At 44.9% G+C, this 25,342-nt stretch overlaps 3 protein-coding genes, 1 long non-coding RNA gene and 1 pseudogene across 9 annotated transcripts; 2 read left to right on the top strand and 3 right to left on the bottom strand.

Moving 5' to 3' along the window:
- The first annotated feature begins 1,116 nt into the window (after positions 1-1,116).
- On the top strand, positions 1,117-13,846 carry LOC100828839 (DNA-directed RNA polymerases II, IV and V subunit 11). Of its 6 annotated transcripts, none has more exons than XM_014901830.2 (6): positions 1,117-1,273; positions 1,905-1,992; positions 2,212-2,301; positions 2,388-2,466; positions 2,559-2,654; positions 13,541-13,839. In XM_014901830.2, the coding sequence occupies exons 2-6, from the start codon at positions 1,940-1,942 to the stop codon at positions 13,670-13,672; spliced, it is 450 nt and encodes a 149-aa protein (XP_014757316.1). In that variant the 5' UTR covers positions 1,117-1,273; positions 1,905-1,939; the 3' UTR covers positions 13,673-13,839. The 6 variants fall into 6 exon arrangements, with proteins under 6 accessions (XP_014757316.1, XP_014757317.1, XP_003578343.1 ...); XM_014901831.2 differs by having other exon boundaries at positions 1,118-1,269; positions 13,541-13,846; XM_003578295.4 differs by lacking the exon at positions 13,541-13,839 and adding an exon at positions 5,059-5,335 and having other exon boundaries at positions 1,119-1,273.
- Positions 13,847-15,037: 1,191 nt separating this feature from the next.
- LOC100835044 lies at positions 15,038-15,981 on the bottom strand (annotated as a pseudogene).
- A 2,169-nt stretch (positions 15,982-18,150) lies between these two features.
- Positions 18,151-19,388, bottom strand: LOC100828541. The gene has a single exon (XM_003578294.4). The coding sequence runs from the start codon at positions 19,224-19,226 to the stop codon at positions 18,648-18,650; it is 579 nt and encodes a 192-aa protein (XP_003578342.1). The 5' UTR covers positions 19,227-19,388; the 3' UTR covers positions 18,151-18,647.
- Positions 19,389-20,771: 1,383 nt separating this feature from the next.
- Positions 20,772-22,219, bottom strand: LOC112272325. The gene is made up of 2 exons (XR_002965974.1): positions 21,335-22,219; positions 20,772-20,957 (listed from the first exon to the last, which is right to left on the bottom strand). It is a non-coding gene; the product is annotated as an uncharacterized LOC112272325 (long non-coding RNA).
- A 901-nt stretch (positions 22,220-23,120) lies between these two features.
- LOC104585123 (zinc finger BED domain-containing protein RICESLEEPER 2) lies at positions 23,121-24,608 on the top strand. The gene has a single exon (XM_010241108.1). The coding sequence runs from the start codon at positions 23,121-23,123 to the stop codon at positions 24,606-24,608; it is 1,488 nt and encodes a 495-aa protein (XP_010239410.1).
- Positions 24,609-25,342: the final 734 nt, after the last annotated feature.

Genomic DNA, 25,342 nt, shown 5'->3' with positions numbered 1-25,342 from the left:
AGGCACATAGAAATTATTTTCTAGTGCATCTTGTAGGACCCGAGCATCAGAAGCAGACCCTTCCCAGCCTGCGCTGACATGGATGAACTCATTTCTATAAGATAGATCAAGTGCAGAATGTTTTAAACCTAACGGCTAGCTCGGTAGTTGAAGCTAACAGCTACCTTCAAGCTAGTAGCTCGGTAGTTGCCAACGTCCCTGCGCGCATGCAGCTACAGGTCAGCTAAAAATACAGCACGCCCAAACGGCCTCGTGGTTTTGCTCAAACTGAGAAAAATTGTGGTCTTTTGAAACCGTAGTATTCTTTACCCAGGGCAAATAATACCGCGGTTTAGGAATACCATGGTTTAAAAAATACTTTGCGTCCAAACATAGCCTTAATATTATTTATGGTTGCAACAAAGTATTTTGATGTATTTTTTAGTTTTTTAATAATTTGTATGACATTATAGTTTCAACATTTAATATTTGAATAGGTGAATTTGTATTGATTTTGGGAATCAATTTAATATTTACGAGTGCTCATAACAAGGCGACTACAATAAGTCTCATAGAAATAGATCACCATCAAATATATAATTATATTTTTTGTAAATAGCTCACCAAAATCTGATTGCATGTTTGTGATGGTCTGTGTGCTACGTATTTTTGGTAATCTAATGTTTCATATAAGGCTATAACAAATAGATATTGATTGTCAACTCAGGTTTTTATAACTGTTAATCTGCAGTTATATGTTCTATTCTAAAAACATCTCCGTACTTACACAAAAAAAAAGATCAAGTAGATATGTGACATAGCAAACGAGACTATTCTCAGCAAAGATATTGATACATTAACAATAGTATAAAAAATATAAAATAATAAATATATTGTGTATAAAATAATTGGGCCGGGCCAGCCCGAGGCCCCCTCTGTGCCGTGTCTGGGCTTCAATACATTTGGCCATTAACCTCAGGCCGGGCCGGACACGACGTTTATCCGTTTCTCTTTTTTATGATTAATACATTCGGCCATTAACCTTCTCAATTCTGGTCCAACCCAGCTCATTTTTACATTTAGCCCGTGAACTCAACCAGTTTTGGCCCAATTTTTTTTTATTTTTTTCTGCCTTAGGCCTGAGGGGCCTCGCTGGGCCGTTGGGTGCCGAGCTCCGCCCACGCCCCCCCTCGCTCCGTCCCTCATCTTCCTCCTCGCGCGAGCGCCGCCAACCCCTCCCTCCCCATCCCGCTGCCGGGCGCCGCAGACCCCTGCCTCGTCTCCTCCACCGTAGGTATCTATCTCCCATTCGATTCTCTCGGTCCCGACCTCCATCACCCCACGAGGCCACGAACCCTTTAGTTCCCCGTCATAATCTTCCCCAATTCGTAACTGAGGCCGCCCTACCTTGCTCTACCGGGTCCTCCGCCCGAGCTAGTATTTATCCTCCTTTTGTTATCCTCGTCATGATCTAGCAAGGTAGAGATTCAAATGGTGCTTAATTTATCTATTGCATAGGAGAGAGAGTAAGTTTCATAGATTTGAAGATAGATGCTCCATTAATATAGAGGAGGAGGTGCATTTTTTTTTCCATTTCGTAGGAGAAAGAATCAGTTTTAAAGTTGTGATGTGTTCTACTACTTCACAGTATATGTTTAATGAATGGTGTGGTACTCCCGCCGTTCCTAAAAACCACGACAAAAATTTAGGAACGGATGGAGTATCATTTATTGTCTCAAATCAAACAATACATATCCATTCTCATCTTAATTGTCTGTGCCGAATCAATAAGTGGCGCGGTCTGGAGGTGACAGACCGCTTCCACCAATTGAGATCTGTATAGTAGTAAAGATAGGGGTTCAACCATTCAGGAAGCATTCTGACTTGTAAAGTAACATTTGTGGTGAAATGAACCATGCTTGCAGTAATTCAAGAGGAAGGAGCCAAGTGTTGATCGGAGATGAATGCTCCTGACCGCTATGAGCGTTTTGTTGTGCCTGAGGGCACAAAGAAGTACGTCTACTGTACCCCCACACTTCACCCAATATGTTATTCAGATGCTGCTTTAATTGATGCTCTGTTGGGTACATCTTGTTCCTTTTTTTCCCCAAAGAAGCAGTGGGCTACAATTTCTTGGAATATTTCAAGATTTCAGTTTTATTACTCTCTCAATAGCCTGCTGCTCTATTGCCTATATGTTATGGTTGTAATCACCGTGATTATGTGCTGTAGGGTGTCATTTGAGAAGGATACGAAGATTATGAATGCTGCATCATTCACAATTGAACGTGAGGACCACACGATTGGCAACATCCTCCGCATGTAAGTTTGGAAACTAGTTGTGCTTTTTCTGTCCTTTGTTATGTTCACCCCTTTTGATCTTCTCCTGTATCTATGAGATTCTGCAGGCAGCTGCACAGGGACCCAAATGTTCTCTTTGCTGGCTATAAGCTCCCTCACCCCCTTCAGTACAAGATCATAGTTAGGGTAGGGTGCAAATTTGTGTTTGTTCTATTTCTTCTGCTGGATTAGGGTCATATGGTTTTCCCTTGTTTTCTCACCGTTTGCTCTGTGTTCAGATCCATACTGCAAGTCAGTCCTCTCCGACCCAGGCATATAACCAGGCAATCAATGATCTAGACAGTGAGCTTGAGAACCTGAAGCAGGCTTTTGAGGTATGTTTCATGTGCTATTGCTCTAACAGTTACTTCTGATACCCTTTGGTGTGCCACTAGTCCAATATAACCTAAATAGTGAAGGGTCTGTATAAAAGCTACTAGTGCCTTGTGCTACTACAAATTTTTCATGACCAGTTCTTTGATAGCTTGATTGATATTTTTAGTTTGAGTTGGTTTATGTTCATTTTCACACAATGAAGTTGATGAAATTAAGGCACATGATTTTCATGATGTTGTTGTACTGAGATAATGGTGATTCATGCTGCCAGGCAATGCTTCATTCAATGTTTGCTATAGGACAGTACATTTTAGTTGATCTAATACAAGATAATTTATTTTATTGCTTTATCATTGGAAAAGGATCCGATCATATGTATTTCTATTTCTGTACTTTCTCTTGCCAAGACCAGTAGTTTTGAAGCAAAAAACAGACAAACCTACATAGTTCAGACATCTCCCAGCCAACCATTTTCTTTAAAGTGGAAATTTAATATAGGTTGTATTTTTTTTCTTGGTCATTGGTAAAATGAAAATCTGGCTAGCGTCTATCTTCCCTGATTTGGCCTTGATATTTTCTGTAGACCTTATCTTTCCACACATGGAATAACCATTCAGCAATAAGTACACATGCTTAGGGAAAATAATGGTCCTTTATGCGAAGCTTCTTATGTAATGCATGATATTGTTTTCATATGGATCTATCTTTAGGCTACTGATTGACTTGGCACTTACACTGCCACTGGCATAAATCTACCTGTCCGAGAGTTACACAATGCGAGTAGTAATTCCCTGAATACTCTGGTTGCAAATTGTCTTACTCCAAGTTAATCTCTTGATCACACCACTGAGAGCATGCTGGTACTTAGTTATTTGCTGTTTAAGAACACAAAATAGCAATTGTTTACCACTTGATGAACTAGAAATGCCAGAGTTATTGCCAATTTCTTTTGCAAAAGATTGCAGATCCATTATTGGCTCTTTGTCGATACTATTCTTTCCTCTTCTACGTAAACAATAAACTACCTTCCAACTCTGTTTGTATGATTTGAATTCGTTCTGAATGTTGATTCTTTTATATATTTCCTAAGGTTGATGTTCTTACGCTACTCACGGGAGCAACATTCTTCCTTTTTGTAAACATTAGTATCAGCTTTGGTTTTCCTGGTAGCTTCACTTCTGATTTAGTGCATTACTGCATAGAGGCGAAGTTTGGCTGTTTGCGTAATGGCCCTACCTTTCGAGTTTGTTTTGAATTATGGCAAGGAAAACCACATGGCTGAACAGAAACTTCACCGCGAAGGATTTATTCTGGGAAATTGTTTGTCTCGAGCACTCTGTTATTAATTATATGCAACCTGGTCATTTTCTTTTCATACAGCTGTCTCACATTTCAAAAAGGTGTTCCTTTCAAAACTGAGATAGCTAATGGCAGGCAATGTTGCCTTGTGTCTGTACTTGGTTAGTCTACATTAGGAAACACTAGAGTTAGTGCACTATAGAATTCCATGTGATCTGCTCCTTTTATATGCATCTTACGCGAAGTATACGTCATTGATTATCAGCAATATCTGGTGTCTCTACCTGCAGAAAAAATAAAAATCTAGATGCTACATTAGTCTCTGGTGCAACATTAGAACGTTATGGTAGGAAACAATAGGTTTTACATCATTAACTATCATTATATGCATCTTCAGCAAAGTTTACGACATTAGACTATAGAATGCCATGTGATTTGCTCCTTTCATATGCATCTTCAGCAAAGTTATGTCATTAACTATCATTCTCTGGTGTCTCCACTTGCGATAAAAAATTTAGATGTCACATTAGTCTTCAGTACAACATTGGAACTGTCTGATCTCACTCATCAACCACTTCAACATTAGAAATAGCAAATAGTACATATTTTTGAACTGCCAACCATACACATCTTTGTGTCCCGCGAAAAAATAAAGTAATACAGATCTTTGTACAATATAAATCTGGTGTCTAATTTAATTGTGCTTGGTTCTCTGCCACTGTAGTTCATTTTCCTTTTTTGTCATGTGAAGAATGGATTAGTAGATTGAAGTTCTGGATTTGGATTTAGGATTTCCTTTTGTTGCCAAGAGAGGTTTAAAACGTTTTCCTCAGACTATGATGATTGCCTGGCATATCTCGAGTTTCTTTTTTTCTCTCTTTGCTTTTCAACAACTACCAAGCACCGGCGATCATATTCTTATGGGTACTTTAGTTTTCTTCCCCTTTGCCATTTTGGCATTATCAGCCATCGTCCAAATTCATCTGTTATCGTGTTTTGGGTTCACTTTAATTTTCGCGAATACATATGACAATAACTCTTTGTTTGAAATCACATTGCGGGGATATGGTAGTGGTACTAACGTCTCGAGCTCTCTGTTTCTAGGACGAAAAGAATCGGTTCGAGGAGAGGAAGCAGCCCTACTAGCCAACGAGTGTTCGATGACGAACCGGAAAACTTTCTTGGTTGCTACATCTGATGTGTGAACTGCCATAGAAAAATGCTTGAGGATTGTCAACAACCCCTGAACTTTTTAGAACCTGTTGCATGTGCCTGAGGTTGGATATCAACTGGAATTTGAGACAATGTGGTTAATCCTGTCATACATCTCTCCTGTGTTTGCTCTAGCATGTCATTATAATCGTGGTAGTATATTGCCTTCTAAGGTTGTGTTATTGAGCTGGCGCTGCAGACTGTTCGTCATCTGGAGAGCACGCACGCGAGGGTAGCAGATAGACAGAGAGCTCTGAGCTGCCCTAGGCTATAAGAGTGCTGTTCAGCATAACAAAGAAAGAACTTGAGTGATGTCCATTTTACTATACCGGACTCTTAAAACTCAAAACCGTTTTAAAAGAAACCCTGTTGACTGGTTTTGACCATGGTTTTCTCTATCTACATCTCTCTCATGTCTCTTCATCTCTCCTATCTCTCTCCGATCCCCGTCCTTTTGGCTAATGTGTCCCCTTCCACTTGATGCTGACACGATGACGGGAGGAGATGGAGGAGGAGATGGCAAGGTCGTATTGGCTGGAGTACAGCGGTATGAGGGCAAGACGAGCTCATCGCCGGTGCAATTGGTGACCTGGACACGCTGAGTTAGTTAACGCGGAGCTGGTAGCACTGGGGTGATCTACCCCCAACTTCCTGTCCACTAGTTTGCCCCTCCTCTTCTTTTTTTTCTCTCTCTTAATTAATTAGATAAAGTTGTTAACAAGCAAAATTACTGTTTGTGTCAGGCATCTTTTTTTAATCATTTTGTGTCAGTCCTCTCTCTTTTGGATGTGACCACCGGCAACTCTTTGAATTTTTCTTTGCTTCTTCCTGCTCTCTTGTTTCCTTGCTGAAATTTCGAAAGTGCTCGCTTATGCATGTACCTATCGGTACTAACAAGAATATACGATGGTACTCAAATCACAGTATGAACATCTATCCAAAACAAGGCGAGTACCTCTTCAATTTTTAGTTGTACGTGATGATACTCAAATAACAGTACATCAACTCATAATTGTACGTCATGTATCAAGAAAAAACACAAACATTCATCAAAATTATTACACCATCATGTATCCATGGTACATCACAGATACACCAAGCACCAGGAACAAAAAATAAGCACAAACATTCATCAAAACTTAATTCCTTCTCATGTAACAATTCATCAAAATTATTACATCGTCATGTAACCATGGTACGTGATGCATCACATGTATCTTAACAATTTTTAGGTACCTCATCATGTCTCGACAAAATCACAGCACAAAAATTTATAAAAATTAGTACCTCGTCATTTACCCATGGTACATGATGGTGCATCAAGTGTACTTAAAAAATTTGAAGTACATCTTTACATGTAGCAGTACATCATGTATCAAGATCACCAAGAAACAAACAATAGTACATGGATCAAACAAATTTTAGAAGGTACCTACTACCTAGAGCACCGAGGTACACAGAAATTTCTCATTTCAAAAAAGAAACTAACAAATCCAAAAGCTACCTAATTCGACGAAATCCACGGATGAATTCAATAGAGCCAAGTCCCTAAGTACCTCATCAATCTCAAAGAGGAGAAAAAAATCAATGAATCTATAGGAGTACTACTAGTACTGCGTGTGCTGCCTCTCTCTGCTATGGATCGATGGATGGCTAAGCAAAACACCCTGACGGAGGCGGCTAAGCAAAACACCCTGGCCGCCTGGCGGAGTACTACTAGTACTGCGTGTCCCTAAGCAAGATGCCCTCCGTGGCCAGCTGCGGCTCGGGTCAGAGGGGCCTGGCGGAGGCGGCGCGGTGGCGGGAACCGGCGGCGGAGGAGAGAGTGACGGAGGCGGCTAAGCAAAACACCCTGGCCGCCTGGCGGAGTACTACTAGTACTGCGTGTCCCTAAGCAAGACGCCCTCCGTGGAGAGAGAGAGAGAGAGAGACGGGATAGAGAGAGATGGGAGATGAGGGAGAGCTCCGGACCCGTGTTCTAATTAGCAGTACCTGCTAGAGGATTAAGAAAAAGGTGAGGACAGGTGTATGGCCAGAACGGTGGGGCTTGATAGCTCTGGTGTCACCGGGAGGTTTGGCCTGACTTGGTGCCACTGAGGATAAAATTGGGTCAGAACGAGTCAAAATGGAGACAATACCTCGTTAACTCTTATTAGTGCGCCGGCAAGGATCTCAGCGGTTTCGGCTCTTCACACGTCGGTAAGTATCATTCCCGCACCCGTCCCTGCGCGTGGCTGTTCCATTCTCGGTGCGCCTCCTGTGGTGCGGTCGAACCAGGTAGCGTCTGGAGCTAGGGTTTCGCCACGTTCCACACACCATTCTCAGACGCGTGGCGATCGATCGACGGTTTCTCGGTGTGATATCCCCTCCTCATCCTGCAGGTTGTCCAACTTCCCCTCTCCACTCCTCGCACTTTCCCCTCCGCCTCTAGGGTTTTCCTTGGAGTCGCTCTTCGCTCACTTTTGGCGCCGCCCTTCCTCACCGCCTGTGCGGGTGGGAGCGCCGACGGGAGCGTGGCGGGGGACGGCTAGTGGTGACCGTCGGACTTTTGCACAGGTGGTTGCGAAACCACTGTGTGTGCGTAACATCATGGTGGCGGCGCGGGGGGGGGGGGGGGGGTACGGACAGCGGCGTGAGGGCTTTGGGGCAGGTCGCGGCGGCGGTCAAGGCCGGGGTCGTGGCTTGGTCTGGAATCGTGATCAGGAACGGGGGGCTCAGATCCATGAGCAGGGCCAGGCCCGTGCCCTGGATCCCCAGATTCGTGGCCCGGATCAACCGATCCACGGTCAGGGTGCTCGGAATTCCAGATGGGATGACGCGGCCTTGGCTACTACTACCGGGGAGTTCCCGGGAACGAATCAGTGGCTGGCGCCGACGGGGGCGGCTACGACGGCGACCGAGACAGTTCCCGTGGGCCGCATCGAGGTGGTTGTTGCTGGAGACCAGCAGCAACCATCCCGACCGATGGCTTCTCCGCGCAAGCACCCTCGTGAGGACGCATCCCCTCCTTGTGGAGCTCAGGTACAGAATTTGAAGGGGGCTTGTGGGAAGTGTGGGCTTTTGGGGCATGCTGTGCGTGAGTGTTCAATGAAGTTTTACGAGGATTATTCTGCTCCTATGTGTGGTTTTCAAGCCAAAGGGCAAGGTTTCTTCTTCATTCCGCCGATTCCTTCTGAGAAATCTCTTAAGGACAAGAACTCTTCGGTTGTGATTACTGTTGTTCAAGGTGTTGCCTCTGCTTGCCAAATTGAGGATGCTTTTAACCCTGTTTTTGCTGGTACTTGGTGATGTTCTGCTCGTCCTATTGGTCCTAGTAAATTTGTCATGCGCTTTCCTAATGCCAAGAAGGTTGTCGAACTATCTCTCTTCAAGGGCTTTGAGCTTAAAAATACTAAAGCAAAAATTGATGTTAATCCTTGGACTCCTTCGCTGGGTGCTAAAGGGGAGATGCACCAAGCTTGGGTGAAGGTTAGTAACATTCCTGGGGACATGCGCTCTGAGGCGGTGGTTGCTTATGTGGGCTCTCTAGTTGGAGTTACTTTGGATATTGATGTTGCAACCTTATCTAAATCTGAGTATGTTCACATCAAGTTGGGTTGTGTTGATGCTCATAGCATTCCAGCTTCTGCTGAGGGTTACTTGGGCACACTGTTGTATGATTTCTTTTATGAATGTGAATCTATTGTGGTTGGCCCTAGTAAGAAAGAGACTCCTGTTGAGATCCCTTCTGAAGAACATGACTCTGATTTTATGCATACACCCAAGAGACATCGTGGTAATGACATTCCATCTAAGTCTGCTCCTGCTAAGACATTGGGAGATGGCGGTGGCTATGGAGGTGATAAGAAAGCTGTGCAGGAAGTCCCCCTTACTGATGAGGAAGAAGAGGATAGTGATGATATGTATGGTGGCTTACTTATTGAATCTATGTGTGAGGAAGCTGAATCAGCTCTGGCCTTCACTGCACATATGCTGCCTATGATGAATGCTATCCTGAAACTGTGTCTCTGGATGTTCTTGTGAATGTGGGATTGTCACCTTGGCTTAAACACTCTCAGCTTGAACTACCTGCCCAGTTGTTTCATGTCCCGGAGGATGTTGAAGGCATGATTAAAGCTCTGTGCCCTGATGTGGATTGGAACTGTGTGTCTCCTTATCACCTGAAGAAATTGGGCTGTGGATCTGTTGTTGCTTCTCCTGTTCCAGAGGACCATGTGTGTTACTCTGATGATGGTGGTCCTTTAACTCAAGATTCTCAACCATCTCCTGTGATCCCTATTCCTCTGGCTAAGCCAAAGGCGAAGAAGGCAGCTGCTCCTGTGCGCTTCAGTGATAGGCTATCCAAGAAGGCGCAGGCTCCTATCCTCTAGAAGGTTACTGCACTGCTACAAAAGAAGAACCTTGAAGGTATGTGTGCCCCTACTAATTCCTTTTCTGTGTTGGGGGATGATGCTATTATTTCTCGGGCACATGCGATGGGGGCTCTTATTTTAGATGATAATTTTGCATGTGTTAATATCTTACATGAACTTGAAACTGCGAGAGATTCTCTCAAAACACATATTCATGTTCCCTCTGTTACTGTCCCTTCTAATGTCCCTCTTTCTCCTGTTCATTCTGGCTCTTCTATTTTGGAAGAGGTGGAAGATCCACCTGAGATTCCTGGTGATGACTTCATTTTGGTCCAATCTAGGAAGTCTAAAAAACATCAATCACGGCTGAATTCAGTTGGTTTGATTGGGCCGCCCAGTGGGGGGCCTGTTGTTCCTAGGAATTCTTCTCAGCCTGGGTCTGGGAGAATTACTAGGAGGAGGGGGGGTATAAAATATCATGATTAGTGGTCTTTTCTGGAACCGTAGGGGGAGTGGGAAGAAAGGAATGGGAACCTGTGTTAGAGAGATAATTTGGGAGCATTCTCTTGATTTTATTTGCCTGCAAGAAACCAAAAAACTGTTATTTCTGCTGCTTATTTGAGAAAGTTTGATCCCCTTGATGTCTTTCTTTGGACCTGGCTTCCTTCTGAAGGGAAATCTGGTGGTATCCTTGTGGGTGTTAAAAAAGATTCCTTTGAAGTTCATATGTCTAAGGTTGGCAAATATGTTGTGTTGGTTTGTTTATGGGACAAACAATTGAAGATTAAATAGACCCTCATGTCTGTGTATGGTTCTGCACATGATGAATTTAAAGATGATTTTCTTTTGGAGATGGTTGACTTCCTTTCTGGGCAACATGTGCCTTTTATTGTTGGGAGTGATTTCAATATTATTAGGGGCCCTGAGGAGAAAAATCAAAATTACTGTCATTCACACTTTATTGATGACTTTAATGCTATAATTCATGCTTTTACTCTGAGGGAAATTGCCCTTTCTGGGGGAAAATTCACCTGGACCAATGGTCAAGATCCTCCTACCTTGGTCAAGCTTGATAGAGTTCTTATGTCTGATAATTAGGAAGACATTTTCCCTCTTGTTTCTGTTAGAAAGCTCCCTAGATCCTTGTCTGACCATAATGCCCTTCTTCTCACTTCTGATGGGGCTCAGAGTAGGAAAAATCCTGGTTTTAAATTTGAATTATCTTGGCTCAAGCAAGCTGATTTTGTCCCTAAGCTTAGAGAGATTTGACGTGAACCTGTTAGAGCTAAATCTATCCTGGATATTATTCAAATCAAAATTAAGAGATGTAAGAAATACTTTAGAAGCTAGGGGGGCTAATATCTCTGGACACCTGAAAAAACAGAGGAAAACACTCCAAGAGTTAGATGATCTGGAACTCCTTGAGGAAGATGGAAATCTTTTGCCTCATTTGTGTGCTAGGAAAGTTGAGATTATGACTCATTTACATCATTTATATGCTGAAGAGGAACTGTACTGGTTTCAAAGAACTCATCAAAAATGGTTGCTTGAGGGTGATAACAACTCAAAATATTTCAATAAAATTGCTCATGAGAGAAAGAGGAAGAATTTTATTTTCTCCCTTGAATGTGAATCTGGTACTATTACTGAACCCTCTCTGTTGCTTCAACATGCTACTGACTTTTACAAAACCCTTTTTGGTCCTGCCATTTCTCATGGAGTGTAAGTGGACCCAACCCTTTGGGCTGAAGTTGATAATGTTACCCCCTTTGACAATGATTTTTTGACTAGACCTTTTTTTTGAGAAAGAAGTTGAATTTGCTCTTTTTTGCTATGGAAAGGAATAAAGCTCCTGGCCCTGATGGCCTCCCAATTGAATTTTTTCAGGTTGGGTGGGATTTTATGAAAACTGAGATCTTGTACCTTTTTAGTGAATTTCACAAAGGAGCCTTGGATATTCAAAGGCTCAACTATGGAGTTATTACCTTGTTACCTAAAATTGTTGATGCCTGCAAAATGCAACAATTTCGTCCTATTTGTCTGCTCAACTGTCTTTATAAATTGGTTACCAAAGTGCTTACCATTAGACTTGAACATGTGATGCATAAATTGATTAGTTTGCATCAAAATGCCTTCATTGGAGGTAGATATATTGTTGATGGTATCCTCTCCCTGCATGAAATCATGCATGAAGTTAAGAGACAGTGTGAACCTACTATTTTCCTTAAACTTGATTTTGAGAAAGCCTATGACAAGATAGACTGGAACTTTTTATTGTCTTGTATTGAAGCCAGGGCCTTCTCTTCTGTTTGGGTCTCCTGGATTAAGAAAGTTCTGTGTAATGGTACTATTTGTGTCAAAATGAATGATATGGTGGGAGCCATAAAGGAGTAAGGCAGGGAGATCCCCTTTCCCCTTTTTTGTTTAATCTTGCTGTTGATTGTTTGACTAGAATTGTGTTTAGAGCACAATCCAATGACTTGCTCCATGGTCTGATCCCACACCTTATTCCTAGGGGTGTGGCTATTTTGCAGTATGCTGATGATACTATCCTATGCTTTGAACATGATTTGAATAGAACTGTTAACTTGAAACTTCTACTCTACTCCTTTGAGTTGATGTCTGGACTTAAGATTAACTTCCTGAAAAGTGAACTTTATCTGGTTGGTGTTGACAATGTTATTGCTCAGGCCTACTCTGACTTATTTGGTTGTGGGGTTGGTGAGATTCCTTTTATCTATCTGGGAGTTCCTGTTAGGGGCTCCAGATTACTGATTAAACACTGGAATTTCCTATGTGCTAAGGTGGCTAAGAAACTTGATGCTTGGAGGGGTGGCTCTTTATCCTCTTGTGGTAGAGCAGTGCTCATTAAGTCTTGCTTGGAATGTGTCCCCACTTACCATATGTCTATGTATAGATTGCCTAAAACTGTGATTGAAAGACTGGACAAAACTAGGAGAACTTTTTTCTGGCAAGGTACTGGTACTAAGAAGAAATATCACCTTGTGAGATGGGGTAGGGTTTGTAGACCTAAAGTTAAGGGAGGCCTTGGTTTTAGGAGAATTGAAGAATTTAATACTTCCTTATTATGCAAGTGGTGGTGGCGCTTAGAGAATAAAAAAGGAATGTGGCAGGATATAGTTTCTGCTAAATATCTTCAGGATAGGTCTGTGGTTTCTGTTACTGTTAGGATTCAGGACTCCCCCAGTTGGAAAGACCTGATGAAGATTAAACATCTTTACCTTGCTGGTAGATCCTGTTGTATTGGTGCTGGTGACATCATTAGATTCTGGGAAGATACTTGGTGGGAGGGTGAACCTTTATATGTGAAATTCTCTGAGTTGTTCCTGTTTTGTGACTACAAAGATAAATCCGTTGCTTTCTTCAAGAATAATGTATCCACCATTACTTTTTCCAGATGGTTACATGGTAATCTTGCTGATCAATGGGCTCAAATTTGCAGAATCCTTGAGGAGCTTGTGTTGTTTGACAAACCTGATACCTTTCTGTGGAAATGGGGGATCAGAAATATGTTCTCTGTTTCCTCCACTTATAACCAGTTATGCAAACCTATTGTTGGGCCCAATCTTTCTTTTATCTGGAGAGCTAAACTCCCTTTGAAAATTAAGATCTTCCTTTGGCAAGTTTTTCTGGATGCTGTACTCACTAAGGATAATATGATAAAACGTTGTTGGCCTGGAAGTCCTAAATGCTATTTCTGTCACAAAGATGAAACTTTGCTTCATTTGTTTTTTGATTGCACTATTGCTAAGGTGGTTTGGGGTTGTGTTGGTCACATATTGGGGACTGATACTGTGCCCCGTTCCCCCTGGCAATACTTCATTTTGATTAAAAGACTCCTCCCTAACATCCAGTCTTGGTTTGTGGAAGGATTAGGAGTTGTATGCTGGGCAATTTGGAAGACTCGTAATGTTGTTTGCTTTGAGAAGAAATTCATTCACCATCCTACTTCTGTTGTGTTCTTACTTTGCTCCTTGCTACAATATTGGGCTGCGCTGCAGAAGGATCTGGTGATGAAGCAGGGGATCGTGGATGGCGCAACTGGACTTATGCATGCTACGATCAGGCTTCGTCGACGTCACCAGGAGAATCGGCAGCTGATTGAGGCACCTCTTCGTCTGACTACATCGTAAGCTGCTTTGCTGGGTTTCAAGCTGCTGGTTGTTCAAGAACTCTTATGTCAGTATCTCTTCTTTTGGCCCCTGCGTGGGTTGTTGCCTCTTGTGGTGTATACTTTTCGCCTGCTAGTTGCAGGTTAACTTGAATGTTCTTTTGGTGGCGGCAGGTTTTCTTCCCATAGTGGCTTGATCGAGCCGATCAAGTCACAGTGGGTTTCCTGCCGATGCCTGAGTCCGCTCCCCCCCCCCCCCTCCCTTTTTTTCCGTCTTTTGTTGTATGACTGGAAGACTTCTGTTATTTTCGTTTCGATGAAATGGAAAATGGGGGCGTTGCCCGATTCGAAAAAAAAACTCTTATTAGTGTAATGGAAATTCTTCGTAAGTTCACAGGGGAGACGGTATTAGTGTTCAGCATTGAAATCTGAACTTCCCTATGAATACCTCATCCAAAAATTTGTAATGGAGTCATCTCGATCGGCGAGTAGGAATTTGGAGGAAAACAAATCCTCCAATTTGCTCAGCGAATGCGTTTTGTCGAGACAAATCTAGCCAACGAGTGTTCTGAGAAAATGTGTGCCAAGGCTAATGCTGCGATCACTCGTCATTGTTATGGAGCAACACATGTCCTTTTTTTTTAGGGGAAGCCATTCGGCAAGCTTTATTGATCATCAGAAAAAGTTACATCGTTTATCAACATAGGCAAAATAAAACTAGGGGGATCATCGTCCCAAAAACAAGATAATTTCGAACGAAAACTATTCCTAGTTAACTCTTGTGCCACCATATTAGCTTCCCGCGGACAATGCTCAAAACAAACCTTTGTGAATCCCGATGTCAAGATGCGACAGTCATAGAAGATGGCTGCCGCCTGGGTAGCCGAAAAACCATCACCTAACATGGTCTCAATCACCTGCATATTGTCTGATTGGATAATAAACTTCGTGCAACCAATATGCTGAGCCAAAAAGAGACCTTTCCTAAGGGGATAAGCCTCAGCCATCAAAGCGTCTGAAGTAAAATGAACTTCATGGCAAGCTGCAACAAGGAATTTTCCATGGGAGTCACAGATCACAGCTCCAATGCTTCCACGGCCTTCATCATTGTTACGGAGAAACGCATGTCCTTATTGTTGGTAAAGAAGATGTGAGATGTGTCTGCACTTGATTCGCATGCTAATCGAATCGCTTGCTTCTGCTCACTGTTCCGAAGTTCGGCAGAAGTTGATACGGAGAAGCTACTGGCCGGCTGCTCGCATCATCACTAGATTAAAATTGCTGTCAGCTGATAAAATTTATAATTTGTCTCTGTTTGTTTTATCGAAGCCGAACGGGAGATGAGGTATCAGGGAGGCAGTTTAACCGTGCACTGGAGACAAGCTCAAAATACGAACTAAGAGGCGCGTTAACTTAACTCGATCCATTCTACCTGTAGAAACTATCATATACACGCACTATCATCCCTATATATATGGGTTTCCCATGATCCAATCAGAAAATGTACACATCAAAGCTAGAATCAAAACATCACGTGCAGCAGTATACCGGATCTCCGCCTCGATCAGCTGGGGGGGTCGAGCATTCGACTGAATGAATCCACTAAACTGGCCACTCAAAAACACAAGGATCGAACCATGCATTGACTCGATTCTAATGGGTCACTCAGTCAGAATCGCTGGCCTCCAAAATGGCGCCCAACCTCTTCGCGCGAGCTGCTGCACGACGACGAGGGCTGCGGCTTCTGTATCCAGCAGCCCTCTTCCTCGTCTTCCCCAACGTCTCGCCGCGGCCACGTGGAGCGGCGAAACTCGATCCGCCTTCCGTCGTCGCGTGCGGGCGAGGGCGAGGGCGGAGGTGGCCTTGACGGCGAGCGCGGCCATCTCCTGGCCGGAGAGCGGGCGGCGGAGCATGGGCAGCGGCAGCGCCAAGTAGAGCCACCCGCCACCCGGGCTGCAGCGGCTCGTCGGCGGCCAGCGCGCGCGGGGGCGCCTCGAAGCGGAGCTCGTCGGAGCTGCAGAGGAAGAACAGCTGCGTCGACGACGCTGTGGCCTCCAGGGCCTCGCTCGCCGTGACGGGCGCCACGAACTGCGCCATGGAGCCGTCGATGTCGACCACATTCGCCGTGATGGCCGCTGACCCCGCCGACGCCTGAGAACGCGAGACGCACGAGCCCATCAATTTCTTCCCTTGATTAACTGCGACGCGGCCTGTCGATGTGTCTCCAAAGTCTGTCGGAGAAAGTGGATTCTAGCATTTGAAGGGAGCCTGCATACGATGCTGTTTTTATACGCGGCACACAACACGAAGGAGGCTCATCTGACCAGTCGTCAGGCATGCAGTGGCGTTGTCAGTGTCAACCGGGACAAGGAGAGCACTCCTTGCACTGCAGGCTGATCGTCGCTTGGAACACAAGTTGTGGCTGCCGCCTAGTTTTACTGGCGGCAAGTGACAAGTCTACCTTGCATCCGTGCAGAAAAATCAAAGTTGGATCAAATGAAAAGCTCTGATGGATCACGGGCCGTCAAAGGCTATAGTCGAGGAGGAGGAATCTTCGGTGAAGTAGTTAAGGACAGGCCGACTCGTGGACGTACTTCCTGAGACTGACAGACCGACCGTTAGTCATCAGAGTGCCGGCACCAGATAACTGAAGAGGGACGAGGTGCTATGCATGGTTAGTGCGTGCTGATGGCGACTTATCGTGGATTGTCGATTGAGCGTGGTCATGGCTGACGCGTCCATCGTCATGGCTCGCGGCAGCTGATCACGACGTCTGCGACTAATTAACGCATCTCATGCACGCACGCACGTTTTTATGATGATGGGAGTGGGAGACACAAACAATGTTGGTTTTTATTTAGTGAGCCAACAAGTCCTCCCCTGATTACTTCTGATGGATCGAGGCCAACGGCGGCTCCAGGTACAAGCCGTGATCGACGTTAAAATTTTCATCTCGGTCGATTGCTCCCCTGTCGAATTTAGTTTCTGCTTTAAGATTCAGAACAATGATGGAGAGCGCAGATCGGGGAAGGCGATACTAATTTGACGGCTCCAATTCTTCGATTGAGATTTAAGTCTTTCATTTAAAATTACGTTTTGTTTATTTTTCGTATCCAAGATCATACAAAAACATGCAGATATAATTGTGAGGAATAATGCTTTCACATTATGGGGTCTTAGGCTCTTAGCTCTAGCACGGCCATCAATCGAGATAAACGCTTAAGGGATTAAGCATATACAGAAAATAGTACAAGTACAATTGATAAATACAATTCATAAACCAGCATGCGTGCCACACCTCAATACCGCAAGGCATGGAGATTGGGGAGCAAGAGCTTTCGGACGAATTTCATTTGATTCTACATTCACTTCATGAACTTTAAATTAGACAAATTTGATCCGGATCTAAAGTTGGTGGTATGACATGTAATTATGCTTTAAAGTAGGTGGTCATTCTTGTTAGAATTTTGGTGTGAGTGGGCCTGATCAGTCCGAGGACGAAGCTCTAATTAAATTCTGGAAAACTCAAAAACCCATACATGAAAGTGGGATGAGTGGAGTGGAAATAGTTCCACATTGCTAGTTTAGAGTGAGTGAGACCGATATTCACCTAGCAGCAAGGTGAGTAAGAGAATATCCCACGCACGCTCATCCTTCTCTGCTTGCTTTGTCACGCGTTTCGTGGATCAATTTTGATTTTTTTGGAAACTGAGCTAGGATTTTTGCCTGCCTCTAGCATTTGCACTATCGTCGTAGTCTACTCCATCCCGAGCGTCGGCGTGCACCATCGAACGGGCAGCAGGTCTCCGAAACCTTTCGTCTTTGCGATCCTATACGGGAGATGGCGAATAACGTTTTTGAGAAGCGCTTCACGCGACTGCTCGCTCCCCTGCCACCATGGATCGTCTACCTCCTAGAGCAAGCGGCTGCGTGACTCGCTGCCGTCTTCTTCGTCAACGTCAAGCAGCAGTCACGTCCTCCTCTCCACCGCAACAATATGTAATTCATGACCGGATCTATTGTTTAATTATGATCTGCGAGTTCATGTTGTTGTTAGTTGGGTTGGTAAGTACTTCTAGTATATTCCAGATGCATATGTTAGTTGTTACTACCGTCAATATTCGAGATGCATATGTTAGTTGTTACTACCGTCATGATCTATATGGTGGAATTACTAATTAAATTGTTATTCTCAAAATTGTTTAATATTCTAACAATTCTGCTACTCCGTACTACTCACTCTGTTTTTAAATACTTGTCGTTGTTTTAGTGCGAGTATAACATGTTGGTGCGCGCAATCACGCAAATATAGCAGACCTAGACCTGATGGGTATGGGTTTGACTGTATACCCCACTGGCAGAGGCAGAGGCAGAGTCATGGCCTCGTGGGCAAGCGATGCGTATGCTATATGTTCAGGGGTCTGTAGTGATCACCATGTTGAAACTTGACCTGATTGTCAAATTTAGTTCCACTCCGGTAATGCTTGACACGTGTCGTAATACATTTTTCATGTACCGCATCACAATTCTAACACAAACTTTTCAAAATAGAATCAAAATGAAAATACAAATACTCCGTATAAACTTTCCTCGCATGGCAGGACAGAAACAAAATTTGTTCATTACACACAGCTGCTGGCTGCCGCGGTCGAGGAGCAACATCTCGGAAAATGGAACAAGAAGAGAGACGCAGAAACAACATTTCTTTCCCGTCCGTATCTTGATCTCTTCCATTCTTCGGCAACTAAAATCAACTTCTACAACTGTTTCTCTTGGACGACCCCATCGGGCATCGGCACCACTGCCCATGACCTATCGATCAGAGGCAACGCCACCGAATTCAAAGAGCTAACACCGTTGTTTTCGGTTGAAGTGCCATGGGCTAGCTCGGCCGTGGCGTGTTGTCGACCTTGGTGGTGACTGGTGGTTACCAACTTCGCATATGGCAGCAGGAGGCCTTCTTCGCTAGAACCGGCCGCCGACGTCGAGGAAGAAGGTCACTCACAGTCGCTCGCCTCCGGAATGGCACTTAGCCTTTGCACGCCAGCTGTTCGACGACGAGCGCCGCTTCTGTAACCAGCTCCCTTCCTCGTCTTCCCCACCACAATCTCGCCCTTTTCGTCGTAACTGCTGCTGCTGCTGCTGCTCACGACGACGAGCGGAGCCACCCGACCCGCCTTCCGTCGTCGCTTGCCGCCGCCGTCGGCCACCGCGCTCTTGCTCAGCCGCGGCGGGGAAGCGACGGTGGCTGTGGCGAGGGCGGAGGTGGCCTTGACGGCGAGCGCGGCCATCTCCTGCCCCGAGAGCGGGCGGCGGAGCATGGGCAGCGGCAGCGCGAAGTAGAGCCACCCGGGCTGCAGCGGCTCGTCGGCGGCCAGCGCGCGCGCGGGCGCGTCGAAGCGGAGTTCGTCAGAGCTGCAGAGGAAGAAACGCGCCGAGGCAGCCGTGCCCAGAGCCTCGCTCGCCGTGACGGGCGCCGCGATCTGCACCAGGAAGCCGTCGATGTCGATCACCTTCGCCGCTGTGGCCACTGACCCCGCCGACGCCGGCGGCGCGCGCGAGACGCACGAGCCCATGCCTTTTCTTCAGCTGGATCTCTTCCGAGGTGTATATATTAATTGTGTGCGCACGTGTCGTGCTTGTTTCTCGATCTGTGGGTGGGAGTATGCGGGAAGGTGAATCGGCCGGTCGGTCGCCTGATCTGGTGAACTGAAGACCTGGAGTGGATATATAGGGACCAACAGCCGGACAGGGCAGGAAAGTGCATGCTTGTGTGGTGACGCAGGCCAGTTCGTCATGCTGTCACTGTCGACGGCACTTGCAGAGTTGCAGTACTGACTGGTGACTGCGACACTGCGTGCATGCAGCGAAGTAGCGAACCAGTGGAGAGGTCAAAGTAATCCGTGCGGAGGGAGGACGGATGGAACTTCGGACGTGCCACGTCTCAATCGAGTATACTTGATTAATCTAATTCATGCCGTTAATTAGCGTCGTGACAGCGACCTGGCCGGCGTCGATGGTTTGGTGTCATGGCTGACGGCAGCAGCTGGTTGCGACGGCCAGGGCTAATTTAACTTCGCCATGACACGCACGCACGCGACCTAATTAATACGTTATTTAATTTTGGTTGCCTTTGACAATGGAACATGTTGTGGCTTGACCGAAGAGCGGAGAGTATTTTGCAAGAACGAACACAGAAGTGTGTGAATGTATGATATACTAGACGCCCTTTAATTAGTCCTTTATACCGCTACTACTATCAGGTCCACGCCTAAACATCAGTAGTTTTCTGGTCATGATACTCGGCGGAGAGTATATTGGTGATGATCGGGAAAGCGGCCAGGTGCATCCGTGGAAAACGAAAGGTCGTCGAGGTACAGTTACTCTAATTGATCTCTTGGCAACCACGGCACACGCGCAGGCGAACGTGCCCGATCTCTGTATGCCACGCCGGGACACCGACACGCATGTACACTTGGTCTTGGTCGGATTTCCGTGTAACTTCCTACGTATACGATCGTGCAAGCATGCAAGGCTGCGCGTGGAAGTCGCCACGCTGCACACGGTTGGCATATCTGTTCGGAAGAAACCAAAGCAGCAGCCCACATTCCGAAATAGAAATATCGGAGTATATGTATACAGACATGACTTAGTGTATAGATGAATTCAAATTCAGTCAAAACTGAGACATTCTTTGTTGGACGGAGGAAGTTCTCACTTGTTTTCTAAATAGTTGTACATAGTTGTACATGCAGCCTTTTAGTGTAGACACAAAACAATCAAGCCAAATGACAAAACAATCACATGATCTTTTTCATATTCTCATCCAATTTATTGTGCTATGCATTTAATTTTTCTTTGCCTAGGAAAAAAAAGAGCACAATGATTGATAGCCTTTCAAAATCTACTTCTGAAGACTTTTTGTCGAGAATTTCTTGCTTATAGTATCTCTTTGAAGCTCCTGAACATTGAAAACAATACATGTGGTTTTATACATCCAAACAAATCACATTGCTTGGTGTTAAGTAATGTATTTATATATGTGAGCAGAATAATGGTAGCAGCAGCAGCAGTAATAATAATAATAATAATAATAATAATAATAATAATAATAATAATAATAATAATAATAATAATAATAATATGCTGCTTGCAACGGAATACACGTACAATGGGTAAAGGAGGTTACATGAATAAAAATGAAATCGAAATTTGCTTATAGCAATCCTCATCTAATATGAGCACAAATTACGAAAACAATACCTCCTATTTGACACTGACACCTGCTCTCCAACCTAGCCAAACACCTGGAAATAGAGGTTTTTATTACAAATTGGAACCTTTTCAGTAAACCGAAGGAAGCACATCCCCTAAAACAACATCACACGTCGAACATATAAGAACTAATAGCTGTAAGGAAATACAAAAAGTTTACCAGGAGACAATAGTTCCAAATAGCTTTAGATTAAGAAATCGACCGTCAGGCGTATCAATTAACAATGTAGTCATATATGTATATCTTTGCCATTCAAGGTTTTTTTTTGCTCATTATATATACATGTTGGCTTGAGACAATTTTGCCGAAGTTAGTGTAGCCACTGCAGATCGAAGACAGAATCCGAACCAAAACACAGGTCCAGAATCATTTCAGTTAAGTAAGAAACTAATCCAACGATTAGCTCACCTTCTGGTGGGATCATGCAGGCAATAGAACGAACACCTACTGTGTGTGACACAGAGGTGGACGAGTTTTTTTTTTCCTCCACTCCACTGAAATATGGGTCCCTTCTGTCAATGATCCAATGTTTTTTTTCCGATCTACTTCTTCCTCATGACCTCCATCCCATGGCTCTACATCCCATCGCAGACGTATCGCCGAGCTCCGCCGTGTGCGCCCGCACGCCGCCCTGCGCCTGCTTGCGCGACCGCGCGTCACAATGAACCGCTGCTCGCCCGGGCCTGATTCCGGCCCGCGGCCGTGTGTCGCCATGAACTGTCGCTTGCCCGGGCCTGAGTCCGGCCCGCGGCCGTGTGTCGCCATGAACTGCCTCTTGCCCGGGCCTGATTCTGGCCGGATTCTGGTCGAGCAGGCAGACCAGGGAGCCGAGGAGGGGGCGACATGGAGGCGGCGGCACCGCCAGCAACAACATCGTCGGATGTCCCGTCAGAGCTCCACCCGTAGTTGTGGTCTAGGCCGCAGGAGGTCGTGGAGATCCTTCTCCACTGCAGGGCGTCGGCGAATTGAGGCGGGCGGCGGCGACCCCTCTTGCGCCAACGGCGGAGTGCTCGCCGGCCCCGATTCAGAACGGAAACAGGGCTGGCGAGGTCCGTGGGGAGGCAGGCCGCAAGGAGAGCGTGGAGGGCGAGATAGGGGGCACAGCAAAAGAGTAGCGGCCGCGCGCGAGAACAGAGGTGGATGAGCCTCGTCAGCACGCAAGGAGAGCTGGCGGCGGTCCGCAGAATGGATCGAGGTGGGAGGGTTCCGGCCAGGAGTAGGCCTGAGAACGGTTCGGAGATAACCGGTTCTAAACGGTTGGTTCTCCTTACGGGCCTGTGTGGTTCAGGTGTAAATGGGCTAAAATTCTAAATGATTTAGTTCGGTTTGGGTTTCAGAGTGGAGACAGTTTATAATAGTTTGGTTTCGGCCTAAATAGTTTGGTTCGAGATGGTGTAAACCCACAGTTCCATAACTGTTCGGCGTCTTCGGTTTCGCAAAGCTTCACGAGACCACGAGATCGATCCCCCTGGCTGCCGCTGCCTCCCCCTCCCAGCGCCGCCGCCTCCCCTCCCAGCGCCGCCGCCGCTGATTGGGATTAAGAACCTCCTCAAGGACCCCCATGGCGTGCTCAAGAACTGGGACCAGGACTCGGTCGACCCTTGTAGCTTCACCATGATCACTTGCTCGCCGGACAACTTCATCACTGGCCTGTAAGCAATACAATACGCCTTCTTCAGTTCTTCTATTTCCACCTGAAGTCCTGAACCCATCTCTGTATGTATAGTTTTACTCCTTGAATAACTAGCTCCGTATAGTTTTAGTCATCTCTTGCCAACTGTCCATTTATTTAATTCGGCAAGATGGTTGGTGCTTCAATTGATCATAATCTTAGGATTATCTTGCACGACCTTGTCCTTGAATAAGATCGTTGGTGCTTGGCAGACCCAATCCAAAGTCCTTGTGAAGCTGGTTGGTCTCTTTTGGCAGCAGGGATCTATCTCAACATGTCTGTTTCAATGGGTTCAGAAACTGCAGATTTCCGAGATGAAAGTTCAACGCAACTAAGAAGTAATAGAAGGTCAAATGTATGGGAGCACTATGATGAGAAAGGTGCAGGTGCTGATCTCAAGGCAGTGTGCAAGTACTTCAAGGGGAACTACTAGCCAAGTTTGGCACTAGTAGTTTGAGATCTCATCTTACTCATGCTTGTCGATCAATTGAGGATGATGTCAGGAAGAAGTTGCTCTTGGCCATGAAGAAAAAACCAGCTCAAGACTTCGTGTTTGACCCAAAGTTGTGCCGTGAACTCATGACGAAGTTCTGCATTCATGCTGAGATTCCGTTTCTCAAGTTTGAAGATCCCTACCTTCAAGTATGGATAGACTCGATGCAACCAGCTTTCCAAATCAAAGGGCGTCACACGGTTCGTGACGATGCAATGAAGATGTATCAAGAAATGAAGAAAGATATTGAGATTGAGTTCGAGAATTTGGATTCTCGTATCTGTCTTACTTCTGACATGTGGACGTCAAACCAGAACTTGGGATACATGTGCATAACAGCCCATTACATTGACGCCGGATTCAATTACAAAAAGAAGATCATTAACTTCAAAGAAGTAAGATATCCTCATACTGGCTTTGCGATAGAAGAGGCAATTGTGAGTTGCTTGACAGAATGGGGAATAAGGAACAAGATATTTACCATGACATTGGACAATGCCAATAACAACACGACTGCTTGTGAAGAGTTTGTAAAATATCACAAGAATGAGTTGCTTCTCGAAGGACAAAATTTGCATGTCCGATGTTGTGCCCACATTCTCAACATATTGGTTCAAGATGGGATGAAAATCATTCATAGATCTATTAACAAGATACGTGAACTCCTCAAGCATATAGAGACTTCTCCAACAAGGCTTCAGGACTTCAATACAATTGCAATTGCCATGGGTTTGGCTTCAAAGAAAGGCATGTGTATTGATGTAGCCAATAGATGGAATTCGACTTGGAAAATGCTTGTACAAGCATTGGTATACAGATCTGTCCTAGATAGTTATGCCAGCCAACACTTGCAAGAATATCCAATCGAGGAAGAATGGGCGAGAGCAAAGGGCATATGTGACTTTCTTAAAGCTTTCGAAGAGCTTACCTTGACAGTTTCGGCTCATAGGAAGCCAACTTCACATCAGTTTTTGCCCGTGGTGTTGTGCATTCGCCATGCACTGAAAGACCCAGCTTGGCAAACTAGTGAAGTGCTAAAGGAATTAGCGTCTGTAATGCAGACAAAGTTGGATAAATACTGGGATCCTAATGAGAAGGATGTGGATCAAAATCGTCGGAGAAAGAGCAAAGAAATTGAGTTAAACCCTGCTCTTGTCATTGCAACATTCTTAGATCCAAGACGGAAAGCAAATTATCTTGATTTTTTCTATAGCAAGGTCTGTAACAGCGATGATCAGGTTTGCAACCATGTGGATGCTGCAATAGATATGGTGAAAAAATATATACGAGAATACGAGCAACTTGCAACGACAGGCACTGCATATTCCACACCTTCTAGCCAAGGAGGCAGCATCATCGTTGGCTCACCGATTGTGGGGAAAAGGAAGCTGGAAGAAGAGTTTGCACAATACAGGTCTCGTCGGAGGACAACTCGGGTGCAAAGGTCTGAACTTGATACATATCTAGAAGAAATATGTGAGGTGGACATGGCTGACTTCGACGTATTGAATTGGTGAAGAGAAATGCTGAAAAGTTTCCTATTTTGTCAGCTATGACCCGTGATTTTCTTTCCATTCCACTTAGCACCGTGGCATCTGAATCGGCTTTCAGTTGTGGGGGTCGGATAATTGGAGACACTAGAAGCTCATTAGCCCCTGATATGCTGCAGGCATTAGTGTGCGGGAAAGGTTGGTTGTTCATAGTCGTTTAGATGTAATTTTCTCCTTCTATTTGGCTGGCTCTCATATTCTCCTTCTACTTGATTTGGATTACCAATATTCATGTCACCTTGGCAGACACCTCAAGTGCCAGCCGAATACATTAGCCTCTTTTGATGTAGTTTTATTTTTCTACTGCAACTATGTAGGCAACATTCTAGCCACTTACATTTCTGAATGTTTTCTTCTTGTCTGGAAGCATGAAAACAATAACGAAGTATTTAGATTTGATGTGCTCAACACATTTCTTGATGTGAGAAGTCAGAACACTTGACTTGATTCATGCATTCGGTCAAAATTTTGTGATCACGCTGCCTTCCAATTACATTGACTTGACGTGCACTTTGGTCTTTATGTTGGCTGTAGTGATCGATCAACCTCTAGCTATCCTCTAGTTAAAGCTGATTTCTTTGGTTCTGTATATGTATGTTGCCTCCAGTTTCACTCTACGTTGATTTGGTTGTATACAGGTTCAACCCAGCCGCCGGCCGCTGCCGAACTTGCAGTTTTAAAACGGTTATGGTTCGGTTCAG

The sequence above is a fragment of the Brachypodium distachyon genome, chromosome 4 (assembly GCF_000005505.3).
Source record: "Brachypodium distachyon strain Bd21 chromosome 4, Brachypodium_distachyon_v3.0, whole genome shotgun sequence".
NCBI classification, from domain to species: Eukaryota; Viridiplantae; Streptophyta; class Magnoliopsida; order Poales; family Poaceae; genus Brachypodium; species Brachypodium distachyon.
This window is presented reverse-complemented; position numbering and strand designations above follow the sequence as displayed.